This window comes from Dromiciops gliroides, chromosome 2 (genome assembly GCF_019393635.1).
Source record: "Dromiciops gliroides isolate mDroGli1 chromosome 2, mDroGli1.pri, whole genome shotgun sequence".
Lineage (NCBI taxonomy): Eukaryota > Metazoa > Chordata > Mammalia > Microbiotheria > Microbiotheriidae > Dromiciops > Dromiciops gliroides.
The window spans coordinates 9,732,689-9,757,147 of record NC_057862.1 but is presented as its reverse complement, the minus strand read 5'-3'; the positions used below and the strand labels follow the sequence as shown (position 1 = coordinate 9,757,147).

Sequence of the window (24,459 nt, the reverse complement as noted above, 5' to 3'; positions counted from 1 at the left end):
CATATATATATATATATATATATACACACACACACACACACACATAGGTGCATGTACGTACATGCAAATGAGAGGTAACCCAGGAGGGAAAGCACTAGCAGTGGATGTTGGCATTCAGTGGGGGTGGGTGAGACCGGAAAGGTCCCCTGACAGAGGTGGGATGTGAGCTGAGTCCTGAAAGAAGCCAGGGGGTGAGAGACAGAGTGAGGAGGGGTTTGGGGGGAAGCTAATTAAAAGACAGAGTCAAACTGCTGGAAAAACTGGAAGGAGGTCTGGCAGAAACTAGGTATAAACCCTCATCTCACAACACTCACCAAGATAAGCTTTAAATGGATAAATGGCACAGTAAAGGTTTACATCTTTAAAAAAAATGGACTAGAGGAACAAAGAAGAAATTACCTTTCACAAGATGGATATGGGAATACGTCATGACCAAATAAGGAATAGAAAGGATCAAAAAAGATAAAATGGGCTATTTTGATTTCTCAAAATTTAAAAAATTTTTGCTCAAACAAAATAAGAAGCAGGTAACTGGGGAAAAATCATTGCAGCAAATTTCTCTGATAAGGGTCTCATTTCTAAGGCATATGAGGAATGGATTCAAATTTATGTGAATGAGAACCATTACCCAATTGATAAATGGGCGAAGAACATAAACAAGCAGTTTTCAGAGGAAGAAATCCAAGCTGTTAATAGTCATATGGAAAAATGTTACAACTCATTAAAAATGAGAGAAACTCAAATTAAAGCAGCTCTGAGATTTTACCTCACATCCATCAGATTGGCAAAGTTGACAAATAAGGAAGGTGACACCTGTTGAAGGGCAGAGGGAAAGCAGGTACACTAATGCATTGTTGGTAGAACTGAATTGGTCTAGCCATTCTGGAAAGCAATTTGAAATTATGCCTTCTCTTTGATGGAGGAGTGAGTGAGCAGAGCCAGGAAAACAATTTCTGCAATAATGGAATTATAAAGACTTACAAATATGAAAGACTTAATTAAGCATTCTGATTGATATGGTGACCAGCCAGAGATCCCCAAGGACCAATGATGAAACACATCACCCACCTCCTGACAAAGAGGGGATCGACCCAAGGCTGAAGGCAACAGGGTCTGTTTTGCTCTAGTTTGCATTCTTTGTTACAAGGGTTTTCCTTAATCTTAATTCCTTTCCTCTAAGACCCCCCCAATTGATCCCGCCTACTTGTCAGAGTTGTTTAGATGTTGCCTCCCTCATTTGTCCCTGAGCTCCTTGAGAGGAAGGACGGTTGGTTTCCCCCCTTTCTTCATATCTCCAGTGCTTAGCACATGCTGGACACATCGCAGGCACTTAATAACACTGCTTGACTAATTGATTCTCTTTCCAACAGATTACTTTTCATTTACTTCCTATTTATTTTGTTTTCCAATCTGTGTGCCAGTTTTCAGCCAGTAGACTGTAAGCTTCCTGAGGGCAGGGACTGGCTTTCATTTGTCTTTGTATTTACAGTGCCTGGAACATGATAAGCACTTAATAAATGTGGGAGAAATTGAATGAAAAGACTTTAGAAAAGCAGCTCTAATGACATGCCATCACAAGGGAACTTGGGAAGCTGGCAGCACCTGCCCACTCATTCTGCTGGCCTGAGAGCACTCGGTCACATTAGTTTCCTAATTTTTAACATAAAAACAATTCATGTCATTCATTCGGCAAGCTTTAATTTAGTATTTGTTACATGCAAAGAATGATGGGAAACAGAGGTGGCTCTGCCTTGATGTGATTTATAACCATGGGGGGGGGGGACAGAAATCACTACAATGGAGGTAAAATGGAATCAAAATGATTAGGAGGGGAGGATATCCAGCTCTGAAGAGGGCTGACTAAGGGGCAGATGATGCAGATCTTGGAGTATGTGAAGGCCCCTCAGTAGAAGAGATAGGACCCATTCTCCTTTTATCATGTGTGTGTTATAATAAGAACATTCTCAGAGAAAGAACTGACCTGGACTGGTGGAGGGTGTCCTCGCCAGGGACTTCCCCATACTGACAAGTCATAGGCCCCATTCCTATCCCTAGGGGGTTGCCCAGGAGAATGTGAGCTCCCAGATACTGATTGACCGATTGCTTGGGGCTGAAGGTGTAGGACAAGGAGCAATGAATGAAACTTGCTGTTAGAATGATTTAGCCTCGATTTAATAGTCGACACACATTTGTTAAATGTCTACTCTGTTCCAGGCACCGAGCTAAGTGCTGGGGCTAAAAAGAAGGAAAAGAAAGACAATTCCTGCCCTCCCGGAGTTTATAGTCTGATGGAGGAAGACAACACAAAAAGAGAAGCTAAAATGGGGGAAGGGAGAGAGGGCTCTCCCCAACCTTGGGAGTTAGCTGGGAAAATGTGAGCCCTCTGAAGAGAAGCCTTTCCTGCTCCACCCTCCAGGCCTCTGATCAGAGGGAGTTGAGTGTGTGTGGAATTTGTCGGTCGGTGATGGGACTCTGGAGATGAGGTTATCCTGGGAGAGGCATGATGTTCAACCAAGATGAGCAGCTGATGGGAATGAAGCCAATTGAAAGTCTAATTTAAAGCTACTGAAAGTGAATGGAGACACCTTGGGAGGCTTAGGCTGCCCTCCCCCGTTGCCCTCCTCCTCCCCTGATTCTTCAAACAAAGGCTTGTCTGTATGCCAGGTTGGGGAACCTTGTTCAGGTCGTACTAAATGACCCCTTCCAACTCCCAAGAGTCTCTGGTTGTTTAAGAGATGGGATTGCAGAGGAGGCAAAGACGATGACGGGGCGACTCATGGGAGGCTTTTCAACCCAACCATCTTTGGCTAATGACCCTTGCCAGCTCTCTGATCGAAGAGGCAGCCTCTCTCCTCACTTGGCTCCAGAGGCTCAGAGCAAGGGGTCAGTTACTGAGTGGGTGACTTTGGTTAAGAAGGCGCTAAGTACCCCCTGATTTAGAGCCACGGTGGTCCACAATGGGTCATATAGACTAGTGTGAGGAGGGGAGGTTGCTTCATGCCCTTGGATTCAAGGTTGGTCCCTTCCTTGGCAGAGGGCAGAGAATGAAGGCTGGGGGACTCTGCTCTGTCCTTAGGGAAGGAGGTGGGAACAAAGTGGGATTTCCGTGATGGCTCCCAAATGAGCTCCGTGTGGTGGCAGGTTAGGGAAGAGAGGAGTAAGGGTTGCCTTCGCTGGGTCTTCAGGGTCCTTCCTCCTGTCTCTTTCCATTGGCTATGAGAGCAGCTCCATCCTCTCCGCCTTACCCTCCCTCTTCTCTCTGTCCTGCTTTGCTGTTCTTCTGAAGGACAGAGGAGTGACCGGCAACCATCTTCTGTGCTCCTTCCCTCTGCTAGGGGTTGGGAAGCCTGTGGGACCAATGTCCAGGCAGGCTCTTTTGGGCCCAGAGCAGGGATCATAGCTCATCCGGGGCCATTCTCTTTCCTTGTGTCTGTGGTTACAACTGTCTGAGGAGCCACCTGTCTGTCTGTCTGTCTAAACCCATGTGATATCCAGCTGTTATGTCCTACATACGTTGAGCAATCTGCTGCAGTCTATAGGTTCCTCAGAATCCTACCTTTAAATGCATTATATATATGTATATGTGTATACACACACACACACACACACACACATATATATATAATTGTAGAGGAAACCACATATACTGAAATATTAACAACATATTTTTAAAACCAAGTTCATAGATCCTAGGTTACAAACTTCTGATTTAGAAGTATATCTATATCCTCAGTGTTGACCCATCGAGCCGTAATCTAGCTCATCTACATATCTATCCAGCTGTCTGTATCTAGATGTGGCGGCACAGCAGTTAAAGCACAAGGCCTGGAGTCAGGAGGACCTGGATTCAAATCTGACTTACTAGCTGTGTGACCCTAGGCAAGTCACTTGACCTAATTTACCTCAGTTTCCTCTTTTGTAAGATGAGTTGGAGAAGGAAATGGCAAACTACTGCTTTCTCCCCAGGACCACATTGACCCTCACAGCTGTTCTCCCTAGCATACGTGCTTCATGAGGGGCTCCTGCTCTGATAAAGGAGAGGTTCCCTAAACATCCTTGCTCATCTTGCTGTGTGTCAGCTTCACCTGGTGGGGCCTCTGAAGAAGGTATACATCGGGTCACATCCACCACTTGTCTTTGCTCTGCTGCTACCATGTCTCCAAGAGCCAAGGCCACCCACCCTTCGCACTGCAGCAAAGAAGCTTAGCATTCCAGCTGAGCCTGAATGACAGATAACGTGCTCGGCTCTGCAGGGAACAATATCTAATTACGTTGGGAGGAAATTAAGACAAACTTGGTATTGATGTCCCCTTTCTAAAGTGTTTACAAGAAGCCCTCCTGCCACTTCATTTTTCCTCCTATGATAATGTCTGATTGAGCCAATTAAATTACTTTCACTAGATAATTAAATTGATTCTAACCAAGTGGTATTTTGATGTTAGCAGAGTCTCTCTTTTTTTAAAACTAGGGATAGGAACAGGGACTGGCTTTAATGTCATTGGTAGAGGGAACGCTTTGGCGAGGAAACTCCCTCTGCCAATGAAGGCTTATACCTTCTCTTTTTAAAAGTAGTGAATCTTTTTTCTTGACTTTGAAGATGGGTTTTGACTTTAGTTAAAATCTATTGTGTGTGGACGTAAATAATTTCTTGAGGTTTTCTCAGAAATCCCCAACAGAGATTTGCTCTGATTCTTCATGTCCACGCAAGCCCTACTGGACCTAGCACATGTGTCATGGCTAATACTGGGTCATGGAGGTGGCCCTGGGTTCTTGGAGGCTGGTCCATTGGTGTATACTTCCTGGAAGGCCCCAGTGAACAAGAGAAGCTCTAAGTACAGACTCCATGGCAGAATATGTTTGCTTTTCGATATCCAGCAAAGAGGAGTGTGTGAAGAGGCCCATAACTAGCAGGCTGGCCACTTGGTGATGGATTCTTTGGCCAATGGCTTCCCATGAAACAAAGAAAAACACAAAATGGCCCTCGGTCCCATGGGTCCTCCTTCTGCTTCTGTGGTGATGGTGTTAGAATGGTGGAAATAGGAGCAGTGGGAATTAAGAATCTTTTTTTTTTTAAATCAATCAATTAGTAAATATTTATTAAGTGCCTACTATGTGCCAGGAGCTGTGTTAAGTGCTGGGAATACAAAAAGAGGTAAAATAAAAGCCCTTCCCTCAAGGAGCTTACAATCTAATGGGGGAGCTAGCATACAAACTGATAAGTAAAAATAAGCTACATACAAGATAAATAAGAAATAATTAGCAGAGGGAAGGTGCTAGGATTGAGGGGGGTTGGACAAGTCTTCCTATAGAAGATTTTAGTTGCGACTTTTAATTTAATTTTATTATTTTTAAAATTATTTTCCCAATTACATGTAAAGATAGCCTCCAGCATTCATTTTTGTAAGATTTTGAGTTCCAAATTTTTCTCCCTTCCTCCTTCCCAAGACAGTGAGAAATCTGAAGAATCAGTTTTTAGACAATTTTTAGACTGTCTCTGAACCTTAACTTAGCAGTTAGTAGTCTACATGGTAAGGACCTTGTCCAGTGGGGCAGCTGAATCTTATCAGTCTTGACATTCTTGCTAAAAACAAAAGCAGAAGTAAGTTGCTGCTAAGTGGAAAGGCAGCCCGTGGCTTCTCTCTGGTGAGGTGAAGAAAGAACTTGGCAAAGTTATTTTCAACATATGTCCAAAGACGGGAAATGTCATGACATGTTACACTTAGTCATTTTGCCTTGAAGTGCTCATGATAATCAAAAGCAGAAGGACCAACAGTGATATGACACCTCAGAAAGTTAATGCAATTTTAGTCTCTGTTAAAAAATGAAGCACATCCAAGTTAAGATTGGAGATGGTCTCATGGTAGTCTGACCTCATTTGAAGGATTGGGTTCAGTTTGGGACACCACATTTTGGGAAGGACATGAATAAGGCAGATAATGTCCCAAGAAGGGTGACAAGGATGGTGGATAGCCTTGGGTTCATGTCATATGGGGATCACTTAAGGGACTAGAGAAGTTTAGTCTGAAAAAGAGAAAACTCAGAGGGACATGATGGCTGTCTTCAAGTACTTGAAGGGTCAAGGAGTTATTATATATACTCTTCTTGACCCCAGAAAGCAAAATTGGGAGCCACTAGAGGGAATTATAAAGTAGTAAATTTCTCCTTAAGTAAAAGGAAAACTTCCTATTCCATTTAGTCATGGAATGCCCAGTTTTTCCCTTCATTGGATGTCTTTAAGCAAAGGCTGGATAATGACTTGATGAGTACAATGTAAATGTGACTTTTGTTTAGATACTGGTTGGACAAGATGGTTTTCAAGGTCCCTTCCAACTCTTACATGCTGTGATTCCATAATACAAAGATAATTATGGCTTATGTGTCAATGCTGACAGAGGGAGGGATATTCTACATTGAAGAAGAACTCCCAGATTAATCAACATATAATTTAATATGCAGTGACTTTAATATAAAGGTAGGCATAGGAATAGTGAAAAATATGCTGGAAAAATGGTTCAGGGTTAAAAATGGAAGAGTACAAAGGCCTAGAGATAATATAGAAAGCTTATGCATATATGCATATAGATGTATATATGTGTACATATACATATATGTGTGTATATATGCATATATATATGTATATGTGACTTTCTTGAAGAAAAGGCTCAGAGGGAGCTGGATATAGCAAGTATCAAATAATAGAATACAATTTAACTGATTACATCTTGACAGGAAATGACTGGTTGTTGATGTGAGTCATTTCGGAATCAGATTTCTGTGCACAGTGAGATTAGTGACTTGTTAGAACAAAGTCAACAATCAAGACCAAATATAAAGAAAGGAAAAGGATGAGAAAATATAGGAGGGGGTAATTAAAATGACTTCAATCTGACCTATTCAAAACTAAAAAATGGGGATACAAGAACAATTATTGACACAGGCTAACGATCAAGCAAATGCCACAACAAGGAGACCAAAAGATCCTAAAAATCAACTTTGCTAGAAAACACTTGCTTTTCTTGCAAAGAGATATGGTGAACAATGGTGATATCATTTTAGAACACAAACTTGTTTGTAAAATCTTATGGGAGAGGATGATAGCCAAAAGCAACAGAGGGAAAAACCAACTCCATAAAAAGCTTGGCAAGAGATTTAATTAAGTCAGAGCATCCAAAGAGTCTTTAAGGATGGAACTATAAAGGGTACAACAAATGGACAGAAAATGGATTGATTCTGTCAACATTTCCATAACAAGCTATTTTCTACATCAATATTATTGGAATCACCAAGTTTGGATTCTAACACTATTGTCTCTGATATGCTGCCTGAAGAATATAAATGGCGCTAAAGAAAATGGAGAAGAGAAGGACAGCTGGAGTAGACCAAGTCTCCACAGAAGAAGTTAATGCTTGAGTCAACACAGTCTTGAGGGAACTGAAGGATCAGTTTTCCTGATCTGAGAATGGGGAGGATATAGAAAGAGTGCGAAAAATAATAAATTATTATTGTGGGGAAAATGATCATTTTTATGACCAAGGGTCATCAATTACTATGAAGTCATTTTTACAAAATATTTAGCAGAATGAGCCATGTATATATTAAGAATTTCCTTGATCAAAATATAAGAAAAGAATACACAGGTTTTCACATACACACACAAAATCCACAGTAAACATCTTTGTAAATAAAAATCCACTAAAAGGTGCTGAGAATATATCATATTTGTTTACTGACTACCAAAAAAGAAGCATTTGATTTGGTAGAGTGACATAGCACTTCAAGGGGGAGTTCACCTTTGTGAATTTGCTCATCTGGATTTTGTAAAACATATTCCTCTTTAGACTTAGTTTTTTTCCACATATAAAATGAAAGGGACTTGGATTAGATGACCTTTAAAAGTGTGTATCACATTAGATGAGATGACCTACCAGGTATAAATCTATGATCCCATCAATGATGGGTTAAAAACTGGGCAAAATGAATGAATAAGCCAATTCTGAGGAACGTTACAGGCTCAGACCTTCAAGCTATTTGGTCCCATGAGAAGCCATGCAACATGCTGCACTTGTCCTGGGAGACTTAGTTTCAAGTCTTGCTTCTGAGACATGCTGGTGGTGGAATCTTGATCAAGTTACTCCTCTCAGTGAAACGGGCAACTCTTTAAGACTTTAATTTGCAGAGCAGGGGCCAGTGAGCTTTGGGAGTGAAAGTTCTCTCAGCAGGAGATCAAAGGCATCTTGGAAATTGTGGGGGGCAGGTAGGGTCTCATAGGAGATATTCTTCCTAGAAGGCTTTTGTTGGTGTGGATTATTTATGCCATTTGAGAAGAGAAAGGGACCCTTCCTCAATTTATTATATCCAACTAAGTTATTCTGGAGACTCAACACACCACTTTGGCATGTTTTCAGGGAGACTTTCCTATTCAAAGTTTTGTCAATATGGTTTAAAATAAAGCCAACCAATATACCCCCCAACTAGGAAATCAGTGGCATCATTTCTTTTCAACACAATTACACACACATGCACACACACACACATATGCATACACACATATACTATTTTGCAATGGAAAATATGAAGCTGATTACAGCAAGAAAAGACAAGTAGATTTTAACAAGAAAAGATCCTTCCAAGTTGTAATTATCTTTATAAAAGTAAAAGAGATGTTACACATCCTGGGGTAGAGTATAGTGGTACTGCCACATGTAATTACATGGCATCCCTTCTCTGAATGGATCAAATGTTTCACAAATGCTAGTTAATGGTAGTAACAACACCCTGTCCCTTCTTTTTTACAATGAGCCAGAAGCAACGAGTCAGTGGTGTCTTACAGCCTGGTGCAAATGGGAGTAGTATTAACTCCCTCATGATATTTGAGGGTCTCAGAAAGGTATGCTCTTTATTCAGGAAAATCTGATTGGAAACTCTTTGAGGACAGGGGTTGGTTTTGTATTTGAGGCAGATAGAGAGGTGGCCTCATAGTCAAGAAGACTGAGTTGTTGTCCTGCTACTGATACACTAGCTCTGTGATCTAGGCCAGTCCACCTACCCCTTAGTGCCCAAAGCAACTCTAAGGCTATAAGTCACAGAGAGGTGCTAACCAGCACTGGTGGAGGGAGTTCTCTTGGCTGGGAGTTCCCTGTGTCAATGGAGTCACAAGTCCAGTCCTTATCCTGACATGGTAGAGTGGATGGGTCAGTATCAGAGCCAAAGACACCTTGCTTCAAGACTTGCTTCTGATGCATCCTGGCTCTGCAGGGTGCATCTGAAAAGCTTTTTTGAAGAAGAAGCTTGTTACATTGAAATTTGCATGGACCTAAGGGTTCATCAGAACAAACTAAACTTGGAAGGAATTGGTTCAATCACTCATTTTAAAGAGGAGGAAACTGAAACCCAGAGAAATAAGGCTGTTCACCTATGATGACAATTAATCAATGAATGCATAAACATTTATTATGTACTTATTGCATTCCAGCTACTGTACTCAGGGGTGCTAAGGATGCAAAGATATGAAAGAACCCCTCCAAGAGCTTACATACTATTGGACAGTGAATCAGAGGTCATGTCACAACTAGAACTCAACTGTTCTATAAAGTGAGAATGCTTTATATGAGTTCATGTGATAACCTATTGGAACTTTGAAGCTTTTAAGGTCACTGAAAACCTCACCCAATAAATCCCATAGAAACTCTGGAAAATTAGGAGAGGAGAATGTCTATACAACAACAACAAAATCTAATCAGTAATAATAGAAAAGGCAATCTCACTCCAAATTGTTACAATATTCTTATTATAAAATTTTGGGAGGCAATCTACCAAAGCAACACTTGATACTTGCTTTAATTCAAGTACAAAGTGCTCCTTAAAGAAATAAAGAACAACTTAAATCTCTGAAGGACTAGTCAGTGTTCATGACTGGGCCATGCCAAGACAATAAAAATGTCAATACAGTCAAAGTTAATTCAAAGACTTACTGCTATTACAATCAAATATCAATGTGATACTTTACTGATTTAGATAAAATAATAACAAAATCCATTTGGAGGAACAAAATAGCTACAGTATCAAGGGAGATCATGAGAAAAAGAAAGGAATGAAAAGGAAGTAGCCCTTTTAGGTTTCAAACTATATTATAAAGCAAGTGTCAACAAAGCCATTTGGTACTGATTAAAACTAGAAGAATAGATGGGTGGAAAAGATTAGACAAGGGAGAATCAGACATATTGGAACTGAATAACCTGATATTACATAAACTAAAAAAAATATTACCCAGGAAAAAAATCTCCATTTGATAACTGTTGGGCAAACTGGTAAGCAGGAATAAGGCTTAAACTAACATTTTATGCTAGTCTACAATAAATTAGAAATTGAAGCATTACCCAAATAGTAAAGATTTCACCATAAAAATTAGAAGAGAGGCAGATTACATACCTTTTAGACCAATGGGTAGGAGTTGAAATCTTAACCAAACAAGGAATAGAGACAATTACAAAAGATAGAAGAGACAGTTTGATTACGTGAAATTGAAAAGCTTTTGCAAAACACAGTTGTGCATCTAGCATTAGAAGGAAAATAGACAAATGGGAAAACCTCTGAGTGTGGTGAGGATTTTTTATCTGAGATATATATATATATATATATATATAGACAACTAACAGAAATGTGTAAGACCCAAAGCCATTCTCTAATAGATAATTGGTTAAGCGATTTAAACAAAAAGTTCTCCAAAAAGGCAAAGTATTAACAACCACATGAAAGAATGCTGCAAGTCACTAATAACAAGAGAAACACAAATTCAAATACATCTGAAGTTTCACCTCAAACCCAACAAACTGGTGGTGATGACACAATATAGTCACGATTGGATTGATTACGGAAAGAAAAAACACTGTTTCCCTATTGGTGGAAAAATCTAGACAATGAAGGAACAAAATATATTCAATATGTTAAAATGATACAAGATTTCTTGAAAGATGTAACAGTAAAGCTACGTCTGATGATCCTTTGATTAGTAATATCATGAGAAGTGTGAAGTAGGGAGAAGTATGGCCCCAGAGTGCTGATCACTAACAGAGAGAACATCCAGTGTAGAGGCTGAAGGAGCAATGGATTCCTTATAGATGGTCCTATTTGCAGATGACAGAGTATTGAGTACATTGACCCCCTCCCCCAGGGCTACCCCTCCAACATCAGTCTTCTACCTGCTTTGAAGACTTGTTGATTTGGAAGATGCTTGTGGCATGTTCTCTACCAGTGATAGGCAGCTGATTAACCACTACTTCAGTGAGGCTGTGATCTCATCCAAGTGGGCAACCCCTCTAAAACACATGCTTGGCAATAAGTGAATATTCAGCCTTTTCTTAAAGACTTACATACACACACACACACACACACACACACACAGAAACAGAGACAGAGATAAAGCCAGAGAGACAGAGACAGAGAAATAGAGCACAGACAGAGAAAAAGAGAGACATATATGTGGAGAGAAAGAGATAGAGACAGAAAAAACCAAACACATAAGACCTTCTCAGGCTTCCCATTACACTTTGGGGCAGCTGTCATCGTTAAGAAGTTTTTCTCAATAGCCCACCTAAATCAGCCCCAAACTGTCTCTTTGCAATCCCACCTACTGTTCCTAGTTCTGTCCTGCAGGGCCAAGCAGAATAAAGCTAGTCTATTTTATACATGACAGTGGCAGAGGTGGTGGTGGTAGCACCACTGGCAGCAGCAGTGTAGCATACTGGATGGAAGCAAGAAGACCTGAGTTCATGTCCTGCCTCTAGCATATACTGGCTGTGAGACCCTGGATAAGTCACTTAATTCTCAGTGCCCCCAGGCTAGTATTTAAAGCTAAAAGTGAAAAGAGTTGTCAGCATACATTGGTAGAGGGATTTTCCTCATTGGTAGCTCTGTATACCATTAAAAACATGGTCTGCCCCCACCTAATGATGATGATTGATGACAATAGAGAACTGCCATGTATAAAGCACTCTGAGGTCTGCAGACCACTTGGCAAACATCATCTCATTCGTGTTTCCCACAGTCCTGTGAGATGGGGGGCTAAGGCTTCTCTGCTGCCAGTGGCAGAATCATTTGAATATTTCTGGCTTATAAACATGGCACACACTGAGTTCTCATGCTCAAGGAAGCTCATTACTGGACAGGTCCAACAGTGATTAAATTCCACATTTATCCCTGGGGATTACTTTTGCCAAAAAGTAATTTCCAAGACAGGTTTTAAATGTTAACTATCCAAAGATATAAAACCCATGGGCACGTGCACTCACATGCTTAGAGAGCAGCAATAATTCATGATGGCACACGGTCTTCAAGGAACAAGCCCTCCAAGCCTACTCTCTGAGGCACATTATGGCCAAGTTTGGGGGTGTGAAGAAGCCTGCCATTTTGACCCTGGGTTTTCCATCCCTGTGACTAATTCATCAATAATTGCTGTTGGGGGGACTTGTCATGCTAAAAGCTTTGTCCTCAAAAGTATTTGAGAATTTGTGAATGTGAATGAGTGGGTTTTTTAAAATAATAGAATTGGAGAGCCATTTAAAAAGAAAGGAAGGGAAAAAAAGAAAAAGAAAAAAGAAAAGAAAGAAGAGAGGATAAAATAAAGAAGGAAAGAAAGAAGGAAAAAAATTCTCTTTTTCTTTTGGTTCTTTGAAAAGTCAAAAACCAGCAGGACCACCACAGAATCCCCTCAATGTGAGCCCAGGAACAAAGCATTTGTCAAGGAAGTTGGAAAGCCATGGTATACTAAAATTAACCAGCTTTTTCCTGGGGCAGGATTTGATGGCCCAGTGAAAGAAGTCCATCTGTCACTTAATCAGCAAACATTGATTAAATAGCTCCTGTGAGCCAGGGGCTGAGCAAGGTTCTGGGTTTACCAGCCTAAAGAAGGAAACAATCACTGCTCCTAAGAAGCTCATTCAGATCTATGAATGGAAGCCTATATCTAAAGCCCCCATTCACATAGAGCTGGGTTTGAATCCTGCCTTGAACACTTAGTACATGAGTTACCTGGGCTAAGTCATGGTCATCTCTCCTCATCTGCAGAGTGGGGATAATCACAGTGCCTCCCTATAGGGAGGCCATGAAGGTCAATTGAGATGTCTGTAAAGTGCAGAGCAAACTTTAAAAGTATGTAAAAGATTATTATCATTAATATTCATATTATTATCTCCCAAAGCTAGGGCTTTAAGGTTTGAGAAAAGCATTACACATATTAACTCATTTTATCCTCAAAACAACACCGGGAGGCAGGTGCTGTTCTTATCTCTATTTTACAGAAGAGGAGACTGAGGCATATAGAAGTTAAGTGACTTGCCTGGGGTTACATAGCTAGTAAGTGTGTCTGAGCCTGAATTTGAACTCAGATCTTCCATTATTAATAGTAATAATGATATAATTAATAGTAATAACGATTGCAGTAAAGGCATTGCTTAGGGGCCAAGACACGGGGTTAGGAGGCTGGGGTTCCAGGCTTAGCTCCACTTTGGACTATTTGTTTTGAGTAAGACTCAGGTCATGAGATCCTGGCTCTGGAGCTGAGAAGGTACTCAGGACTACACGGGCTTTCTAGAGCCTGAATCTCCTCTTGGTCAACCTGGAGGGCAATAGCCAGTCACAGCTGCTGGTTAGCAAGGGAGCTTGGATTTGCTCGATTTCCCATCTGTGCTAGAGCACTCCTATGTAGGCAATTTCTTGGCCCCATGCTCTCAGGGGCTCACCATATTGGTGCTAGAATTGGTGCAGGTCCCCAGTTAGCTTTAGCCCTCCTGCAGCTCAGAGCTTCTCAATTCATGAGATCTCTCCCAATAGCAGGAACCAGGGGCACTCACCACCACATCCTGACCCCCTAACTCTGAGTGTACCCCCAATATCTATCCTAGGCCTTCCTCTCTTCTCTCCTGAATCTTTGTCTCCTGGGGATCCATCTCATCAGCTCCCATGGGCTCATGATCTTCTGCATACAGTTCCATATGTTTCTCTCTCCTTCTAGTCTTCACCTGAGCTGGACAGCTCCACTCGGATGGAATCATTAATTTCTCAAAGGCAACATGTCCGAAATGGAACTTGTCTTCCCTTCCACTCCTACTCCTTTCTCCCAATTCCCTCTTTCTGTTGAGGGCTCCATCTTCCTCCCAGTCACCCAGGTTGAAACTTGGGAGCCATCCTCGATCTTCATTGTCTCTCAGCCACCTCTTCCTCTGTCCTCCCCCTCAATCTCATTATTTGACAAGTGTGGAAGTTTACTTACAACTTACACCCAAACTATACTCACAACATCTCTCCCACTGACCCTCTTCTCTCTATTCACACCAACACTTAGTGGTACTCATCCCCTTCCATCTGAATGACTGTAACATATGTCCACTTGGTTTCCCTGCTTCCAGTTGTATCTTTCAGATAGCTACCAAAATGAATTTCCCAAAGCACAGGTCTGACTGGGTTCCTCTCCTGCTTAAAAAAAGTTAAACAGTCTCTAGAACAAAATACAAAGTTCCCAATCTTACAATGAACTTCATCCACAATCTCTTTCTAACTGACCTTTCCAGATTCATTTCTCTTTATACCCCTTCAGTTCCTGCATTTCCTACCCTTCAGCCAACCCATTCTATTTGCTGTTCTGCATTTTGGCACTTCCTTCCCACCTCCTGCCTTTGCATAGACTTTCTTCATACCAGGAATGCCTTTTCCCCTCTATTCCACTTCTTCCACAACAACATTTTCTTTGATCTTTCTAGTTTTGGGTGCTCTCTTTCCCTCTTCAAATTCTCTTGCATTGACTTCTCTGACTACATGTTGTAGTAGAATGGAAATTCCTTGGAAGCAGAGATAGTTTTATGTTTTTTCTCTTTGTATTCCCACCACCTCACACAGTGCCTGGCACAGAGTAGTTGTTTAGTAAATGTTTGTCGGGTTGACTTGAATGAATCCCTTCTTGCTGAGGGGATCTAGTTCTTGGAGGACAGGCATGTCTTCTGTCCAAAGCTCATACTTTAAGTTTTCATTTGGTCATGGCTTAGAAGGAGAGAGAACTAATAGCTAGAGGTATTAGAGATGGTAGAAGTGGAGGAATTGGCATCCGAGAGGGACCCTATAGACCATCCATGCCAATTCTGGGAAATTGAGGCTTACAGAGAGAATGGCACTTGCTTGAGGTCATATACTCTGTGACAGACCTGAGGTATGAGCCAGGGCCTCTAGTGCCAAATCCAGTAATTATTCTGATCTCCCACCTGGTCCAGGAGGTAGAGCCTGCCAGTGCCAGCTCTCCACTGGCTCGGCCTGTGAGAATCCATAGCCTCCCCCCTGGAATGAGAAGGTAGCCCAGAATCAGTGTGGCACAGGTGGTTTTCCTGTGTGAGCAGAATCCTGTCCGCTCCCTCCTCTCATAAGAACAAGAGACAAAGTGGGACAAAAGGAATACAGGGGAGAAGCAGCAGTAATCATTTCTCTGTGGGCAGCTGGCTATGGAGAGCTGACTAGGTGGCCTGACCTCTGTATCCCTTTGGACTTCTGTCACTAATTCACCAACCTCATTGTGAACTTTCTTTCCATCAAGGCAAATTAAAGCGACCACGTTTTGAACAGGAAGGAAGGAATCCTAAATGAGCAGCTAAGTAAAAATGATTTTGATAAGTGTGAGTTCAGCAAGGGGAAAAGTGCTGAGAAATGAACTCACTGCTGGTGGATTCAATGATTGTTTTAGGAACTTTGGTGACTTTTTGTCAATGTCTTCCCAATCACATAACTTCTCCAGAAACCAGGGCATTTCTTTGGAATGCCAGCATTCTATTGTGCGGCCATACAGAAATCAATCAATCCATAGTGAGCAGGCTCCGACTGTGTGCCAAGCGATGGGGATGCAAAGAAGGCAAAAGACAGTCCCTGCCCTCGAGGAGATTAAAGTCTCCTGGGAAATCACAGCAGGGAGACAAAGGCTGTAAGTTCCAGAAGAACAGAAAGGGAGGATCACCCAGAATATGATGGGGAGGATCATGACATATGGAGCAGGGGCCACACTAAGCCAGTGAGGATAAAAGGCATCATCCGAAGACATGTGGGGTAGGAAGAGCAGATGGGCTGGTTAGGTAGTGAGTGGTATCCTTGGGATGTCTGGAGGAAGCAAGCAAGGGCTCCTGCGTAGTGGATGGAGACACCAGATGTCATATGCCACCATCAGCCAAGCTTAGGGAGAGACTCAGGACACAGGGGTCAGAGTTGAGCTGCAGTCTGCCCTGGTGGAGGGACCAAGGGAACTCTGCATTGATGAGGTCAAGGTTCCACTAAAAGTATTCAAGCACTGAGAATAACCCCAAAATACAGTCTTTGTTTTGGTGTGGGGGGGTCAAAACCTATGCTTTTTATTACTATAGTAACATCTCAGAGGGTGTGGACATTCCTTCCACGGACAGAGTCTGTCAGACTGGTCTGCATTCTAGATTGGTTTAGAGAATTGCCTAAGACATTTAGAGATTGGGCAACCTGCCCAGAGTCACACAGCTAAAGTGTGTCATGGGCAGAACCTGGGTCTACAGTCAATGGATTCCAAAGCCTCCATGCACTATGCAGCCCTGCTTTCATTGTTTTAAAAATCTCTGGGCAATTTGACCAACTCGGCCAGCCCCCAAAATCTCTCCATTAAGATAAATAGACAAAAAAAAGATAAATAGACAAAGGACTGAGGGTTGAGTTCCTTAACCTTGGAAGCCAAAAGGGGTCAGAATTTGAACTCAGATATCCTTGACTCTGGTGCCCCCTATATCTCATAGTTGATTGGGGGAATGCATCATGTAAACAGATTAAGGGCATCCGTGTAAGTACAAACATTCCACTTGAGAAGGCTGGTTGTCTGCCTGGATCCCTGGCTCCTAATATGGAGCTTCATACTCAGGAGGCACGCCCTAAATGCTCAGGGCTTATTGCATTGCAACGTCCTCCCTCCTGGGGCAGTCCACTTGTTAGGGGACTTTTCTGACATCTAGCCAAAGTTGGTGTCTTTGTAATGCCCACCTGATGTTTCTAGCTGTGCCATGTGAGGTCAAGGAGAAAAAAGCTAAGTCTTTGTTCATGTGGTAGCATGAAGGACTCAGTTCTGATCAGAGTCTTTCCTCCTCTAGCTCAACCTGTTCCTGCCCCCCATCAATCAACATGATCTCAAGGGCTTCCCTCACTGTGCCAAACTGCTCTGGGTGCCCTCCAGCTTATCAACCTCCTTCCTGACCACAAGTGGACACAGTAGTGGCAAAGTATCCTTCTTCCTGGGACTGCCCTTTCTGCCAGCCCGGAGAAGGGGTTAGATGGTCTGGAATCAGCAAAACAGTGAGCCTCCAGCAAAAGTGAAATATCCCTCTGTCTCTCTGTCCCCATCTCTTGCTCGGTCCCTGTCTCTCTGTTTCTGTCTTGGTCCCTGTCTCTCTGTCTCTGTCCCTTTCTCTCCATCTCTGTCTCTCCATCTCCATCTCCATCTCCATCTCCATCTCCATCTCCACCTCCACCTCCCTCTCCCTCTCCCCTTCCCCCCAAATAAAACATAGAGGATTCTTGCACTGTGTGGGAAGCCTGGCTAGTGGGCCTCCAAGTTCCCTTTATGATTCTATGATTCAGTTACAGAATCAAATCTAAAACATATGTTTGACTCAGGCTACAATCTTGGCTTTCTAAATAATGACAAGGAGAAATATGTCCCTGCTTCTCCTAGAGGAAAGAGCTCAGTCTACACGCTGGATGACATCTCCTGTAGGATTGCTCTGTGACCCTCCCACAGGACGACAGCAACGATGATAGCATAAATACACATTTCTCTAGCACTTCCTATGTGCCAGGTACTGTGCAGAGCTCTTTATAAGAATGATCTCATTGGATCCTCATAACAACCCTGGGCAGTAGATGCCATCAATACCCCCATTTTACAGATGGAGAAACTGAGGCAAATTGAGGCAAAACTAGTTAGTGTCTGAAGCGGGATTTGAGCTCATGTCTACCTGGCTCCAGGCCAGGTGCTTGATGCACTGCGGCGCCCCTAGCGGCCTGGGTTATTCTAATATTTTCCTTGTGAAGAAATGTGTTTTTGGAAGCTTTTGTTGCATGAATAATCAAGAAAACCTTCTGCACGAATGTTTTGCAGGAGAAGTTCTGTGTTGGGAGCCTGGGAACGCACCCAAGAAGCATCGCGGGCACTCACCCAGTGGACGGGTTCATGATGCAGCCTCCTTTGTCAGTCATCGCTTGACAGTGACATCCCCGCTCCAGCGTATCGTGATTCATCCCCAAGTTGTGTCCGAGCTCATGGGCCAGGGTGACAGCCGCACCGAGCGGGCTTTCTGAGTGATCCTCAAAAAGAGAGAGAGACACAGCGAGTTCACTTCCCTGTGGCCATACCCACCATCCTCTTGGGTTAATGCCACCGGTCTTTGAGGGTGTCTACACTGCTTTTAGTTGGAAAAGAGGCGGCTTTTTTACATGGATGGAGACAGTAGGTCCACTTGTTCTCATGTTTTCTCTCCTTACTAGGAGTCTGGTAACCTGTGGATAAACTGTTCCCCATATGCAGGTGTGGGGGTGGGGTGGGGTAGAATCTTCTCTTGCTTATTTATTAAGTTATTTGATAACATCTTTTGTTTTGAACTACTGTGTCTTCTGGGTGGATGGAAAGAGGAAACACATTTGTGTGGGCTCATGTTCTATGGTTTAGAGTGTGCTGACACACAGTGTCTCAATCTGGCCATAGCTTTGCTGGGGGCTCCCTGTTTGACAGATGGAGATGCCTCTTGGTGAACCATTCAGACCTTTCTTCTTGTTTCCAGAGCTGTCTATGTTTTCCCAGGATGAAGTGCTTCATGGTACCTTCCCCACCCTGCCTTTTGAATTCCCTCAGATATTAACCTTCTATAAATTCATTTCCCCCCATCGGGGGCAAAAGAACCAATCGTAGGATATTACACTAAGGTCCAATTTAATCTTTGTGTCCAGGATTAGCCCCAAACAAAATGAGTACAGAAGGGGAGACTTTGTGAATTGTAATAAGTGAGCACAAATACCCTCATGTGCCTGTTCTCACTAACTCCGACTATGTAAGATCATTCAGAACAATTCAGGATAAACGGTGGCAGGGGTATTATTCTAATAGATTTTCATAGATTCCAGATGGAATTGAGTGTGAAAATGGACAGTGGCTTTTGGATTTTGGGGATTTATGCTCTTAGACTCTACATTTGCCAATGAGATTGTTTGCAACAAGGTCATTTCTCCATTTGGTAATGACAGTTTGGTGATACCACCACAAAGAAAGGACTGAATTTCTTTCTACAGACATTGAAAATCAACATGAGGAACTTAAGATTCATTTGAACTAAACTGAGTCAGGGATGGTTGGCTAATTAATAAACATGATTTACAAACATCTCCAAAGAACGTTATACCAGCTTCTGGTTTGTTGAAATGCTTAGCTCTTGGCCAGTTATTTCTGAGAATGTCATGACTTGATGACACTAGATGAGGGCAGTTTTATGTTACCAGAAGAGAAAGGAAACTTTTGCAACAAGGTCCTGGGCGGGGTGGGAGATTGTGGGGGGTGAAGTCTGGGGAGGGAATTTATAGAGCACCTACTATGTGCAAGACACTGTGCTAAATGCTTTACAAGTGTCATCTCATTTTTACCCTCACAAAAACCGAGGGAAGTAAGTGTTCCTATTATGTCCACTTTACAGTTGGAGAAACTGAGGCAAACAGAGGCTGACTTGCTCAGGGGCACACAGCTAATAAGTATAGCTGGATTTGAATTCAGATTTTCCTGATTCAGGCTCAGGAAGCTGAAACTTTTCTCTAGGGGGAAAATAAGATTGTCCCTAACATTAAAGCTCTTGGTTATGTTTCTCTTAAGCAAGAGGGCACCCAAGAACTTATAGGCGTTTTCCTCTTTTTATCAGTTGTCAGTGGGAATCCCTCATGAGGGATCAAGGAAGACCTATAGCCTAACAAGACTTCCTGTCTTTCTCAGCCAGGAGACAGGCATGGCATGAGAAAGAGCTCAGGTATCCTGAGAACTGATGAAATTCCTGGTAAATTACTCTGTTTAGACTTCAGAGTTTTCTGCTGAAGTGAACCTTCTGAATACACAGTGAGAAATCCATTCTCAAGAACAAAAGACACCAGAGAGCAGAGTGTAAGCAACTGGGGCATGTGGAAGTCTGCAGCTATCATGTTTTTGGAGAACATTCAAGGAATTTGCCCTAAGGACAACAATTTCTTTCTGGGTCTTGGGATTACACAATGTCTGGGGGTTTGAAATAAACTTTTTTTTTGGGGGGGGAGAGCATTATTTCAATAATAAGAGGCAATGTGGTCTAGTGGGTGGAGAGCAGGTTGGAATGAAAGAGTCCTGGATTCAAGTGCTGCTTCTGACATATACCAGCTGCGTGGTCCTGGGAAAGTTAATTAACCTCTTAGTGGACTTGGTGATTCTGTAAGACTCTAAGTTGTAGGTTCTGATCTGTGTTGGTAGAGTGTCCTTATGGGAGTTCCAAATACCAATGAAATCATAGGTACAAGATAACAGAAATTAGATACTGAGAGGGAGTATGGTGTATTTCATCTTGTAGATAGGGAGCTGGCTTTGGATCTAGAGATACCGGGGCTTGGTCTTCCTCTGCCACAATGGAACTGTGAGGCCTTGGGTCAGGTCCCACTTTAGACCCATACTAACCATGTGACCCTGGCCAAGTCATTTGACTTTTGTGGGGCTCAATTTCCTTATCTCTAAAACGAGAGAGTCTGAGGTCCCTACCTGCTAGTCATATGAACTCTCTGTTTCCGGGGCAAATCCCCAAGTCTGCAATTTACAGGTGAATTGTTGACTTGTAAAAGTGAATGAATGACAAGTGATTTATTTTAAAAAATTTTTATTTTTTTGCGGGGCAATGAAGGTTAAGTGACTTGCCCAGGGTCACACAGCTAGTATGTGTCAAGTGGCTGAGGCTGGATTTGAATTCAGGTCCTCCTGAATCCTGGGCTGGTGCTTTATCCACTGCACATGACAAGTCATTTATTAAGCATCTACTATGTACAAAGCTTTGGGAATATGCAAACAAGAGGGAGACAGACAGTCTCTGCTCTCCAGACAATCAGCCCCCAAGAGGGCAGGCAATCTATGTAGGTATCAGCTGCAGACCCACTGGAAAAGCCCAATGGTCCTTGGGGTACATCAGGAAAGCAGAAAGCCAAGAATCACTTTGAGTTTCATTTCCATGAACAGAACTATATCTGCTTGTCATGTCCAACCATTTGACCTTCACACAAGGAGTTCTCTACACTGATGAAACCAAGTCCAGTGTTCTACATTCTCTGCTGCTGGGTGGCATCACAATGAACAGAATGTAGGACTGGAGTCAGGAAGACCTGAGTTCAAATCCTGCCTCAGACACTTATCAGCTGTATGATCCTGGGTAAGTCACTTAGCCTTCCCCAGTTTCGGTTTCCTCCTCTGTAAAAATGGGGGGGGTGACAATAGCTCTTACCTCCCAGGCCTGTTGTGAGGCTCAAATGAAATAATATTTGTAAAGTGCTTTGCAAACCTGAGAGCATTATCCAAGAATCCAGAGCTGCCTTCTTGCCTTGTGTTGATAAGGCATCAGACAAGTATGTCGCTGTGGGGCTTTTTAGGTATGTATCTGATTATATCCTGACTCTCTTTTCCAGAAGGAGCTAAAAGAAATGTTCCCTCCCCATTTAAGTTCCTTGGGGGAAAGGGACCATATAACTTTTATCACAGTCCCCAGCATAGTGCCAGCACACAGTAGGTGCTTAATAAATGTTCACAGATTAGATGACCATCTTGGTGCACCTCATTGGGGCCTTGGAAAGCCAGAGCAAGGACGTGATAGTGCCAATCAATCAATTGATCAATCAATCCAAGACCATGATGCTTTTAGTTTGTAGTAAAATTCTTGCTTGCTCTCTCCAGGACCTCTTTTAGCCCCTGAATATGAGGGCACATCAATTTTATGGCTGCAAATCATTTTAATGTATTTTTTAGCCATAAAGACATAACAGCAGTAGGAGAGTCTGGGTGCTTGCCCAATCCATGCTCTTCTCTTGGACATGGTTAAGATTCTAAATTTCCTTGCATTTTCTAGTGCCCGGCATCCCAAAGTTGCTTAGCCCCTCCCCCCGCCAGATGTTAAAAGCTCCAAAGACCATGTTCTTATTGATGCTGGCTGCCAAATGAGCAGAATCAATCTGCTGATCATTAAGTGGCATCTTCAGTCCGAGGGTCTTGTCCCAGAATATCTTTTTTGGTTAAATCATTTTAATTATGCTGCTGTTGCTGCTGCTGTAATCACACTTTTCTGCAGCTTTTTTTTGGGAGAAGGAAACTTAGGGAGAGTGTTTGAAGACAGACTAAGTGACATGTGTCAAAACAACCCCCTTAATAGTCTGAGTTTATCTCTAGGCATTTTAATTGCCAAGGAATAGGAGGACTTTGTGAAGAATGAGGATTTGATTTCAGCTGTTACACACACACTCAAATACACAAATAAACTTTAGTGGATTCTAAAGTCAATAGCAAATTTTCACAGTCACAGATTAGGAATTTCTCCCTTCTTTAAAATTCTATAGACTTTGCTGTATGAAAAATGCAGTTTGGAGCTGACTAGAAATTAAGCTGGTCCCACTCAAGGGCACCACATTTATCAACAATGCCCATCCATGGTTGCTTTAGCATGAAAGGTCTCTGGGTCCAAGGAAAACTCACAAAAACAGCATTTGAGAGCAGGGACAGTCTTTTGCCTTTGTTTGTATCCCAGGGCTTTGCATAGTGACTGGCACATAGTAAGTACTTCACAAATGATCATTTGCTGACTGATCTACTGAAATGATTTTTGTGAGGTCTGAGACCCTGGCTGTAAGTCCTATTCATTTGTCTGTGAGACATCTGTCTACATTAACTTCTTACCATGACCCAAAGCAGATGGGAAAAGTTTGTCATGTAGGCTCATGAGGAAGATTAACTAAGGAAATAAATACGTGAGGAGGAATTACTAGACTATGAAAAATAGCCCTTTACTCCCTGACACACAACTGGGTCTTTTGAAATACTCTCCTTAAAAAAAATGTGGTGAGACTTTTAAAGTTTTCTTGGAAGGGCAAGGCTGTGTGTGTTTAACGGAGACAGAAGACCAGGCTGAGAATATTCCCTGTCTGAGTTCTGCTTCCCTTAAGCCCAGGACAGGGTGAGTATGCCATACACACTCCTCTGACAGAACTTGGAGGCACCCCCCTGGTAGGTAGCACACCAAACCTAGCTGGTCCCTAAATCCAGAGAAGACAAGGGTCCACTGTGCTCCCAGTCCAACTGTTCTCTGACATAAACATACGACATAAACATGGTAGAATTACTCTTCTTACAACAATCAACCTTTCAAATCCTCTTTCCAAGACACAGATGTGTATTGTCCATCAGCCTAGAGGGATGGATGGTGTCTGTGAGGGCAAATGATGGAAAGCTTCAGGCCTCAGGCTATGGGCCTGGGGGCTGTTCCAGTGACAACTTTTGGCTAACCCTAATTGGCCAGACCTGCCAAGAGCAATCTAGCCACAGCTCCTGTTCCCAGGTCCTGATGCACCTCAAGGCTGTAGTGGTTTCTCCCAGTTGAATGATCTGACCAAAAGTTATAGACCTGCTTTGAATCATGAAAATGTGGCCTGTGATGGATTTTCTTTGTCTTTCCACCAACTCCCATTTGCTGTATATCAGCAATGATTTCGAAGAGATTTGGGTAGATATAAGTACATGGGAATAATTGACATTTGAGTTATAATTGAACTTGGAAAACCATAGGGGAAAAGCCTTTATGTCCTTTATTAACAATGATTGCATTTGTTTTGTGTTTGTTTTTTTTTTTGCAGGGCAATGGAGGTTAAGTGACTTGCCCAGGGTCACACAGCTAGTAAGTGTCAAGTGTCTGAGGCCAGATTTGAACTCAGGTACTCCTGAATCCAGGGCTGGTGCTTTATCCACTGCACCACCTAGCCGCCCCAACAAGTGTTTTGTTGTTTCTCCCCCATATATGCTACATTTGTTTTTACTTTTAAATGTTACTATATGGTTTTGTTTGTTTGTTTTTTGTGGGGCCATTGGGGTTAAGTGACTTGCCCAGGGTCACACAGCTAGTAAGTATTAAGTGTCTGAGGCCGGATTTGAACTCAGGTCCTCCTGAATCCAGGGCCGGTGCTTTATCCACTGTGCCACCCAGCTGCCCCTAACGATTGCATTTGTAAACTTGTCATGGTGGAGAAAAGGGGAAAGTGACCCATCCATTCCTCTATTGCCCTGGCTTACCATGACTACGCCTCCGGACTGCTCGGCTGTGCACATGCTCATGATGGGCGCCATTCCAATGGTGGTCCCTTGGAAGTAAACCCCACTAGGAAGGGAAAAATAAGATA

At 42.6% G+C, this 24,459-nt stretch overlaps 1 protein-coding gene across 1 annotated transcript in view; it reads right to left on the bottom strand.

Moving 5' to 3' along the window:
- Nucleotides 1–24,459, bottom strand: part of ADAM12 (ADAM metallopeptidase domain 12) — a 364,014-nt gene that overhangs the window by 85,977 nt on the left and 253,578 nt on the right. The window contains exons 10-11 of the mRNA XM_043988643.1: nucleotides 24,353–24,437; nucleotides 18,197–18,345 (exon numbers count right to left, since the gene is read on the bottom strand). Coding sequence (XP_043844578.1) covers nucleotides 18,197–18,345; nucleotides 24,353–24,437 — 234 coding nt within the window. The remainder of the gene's footprint in view (nucleotides 1–18,196; nucleotides 18,346–24,352; nucleotides 24,438–24,459) is intronic.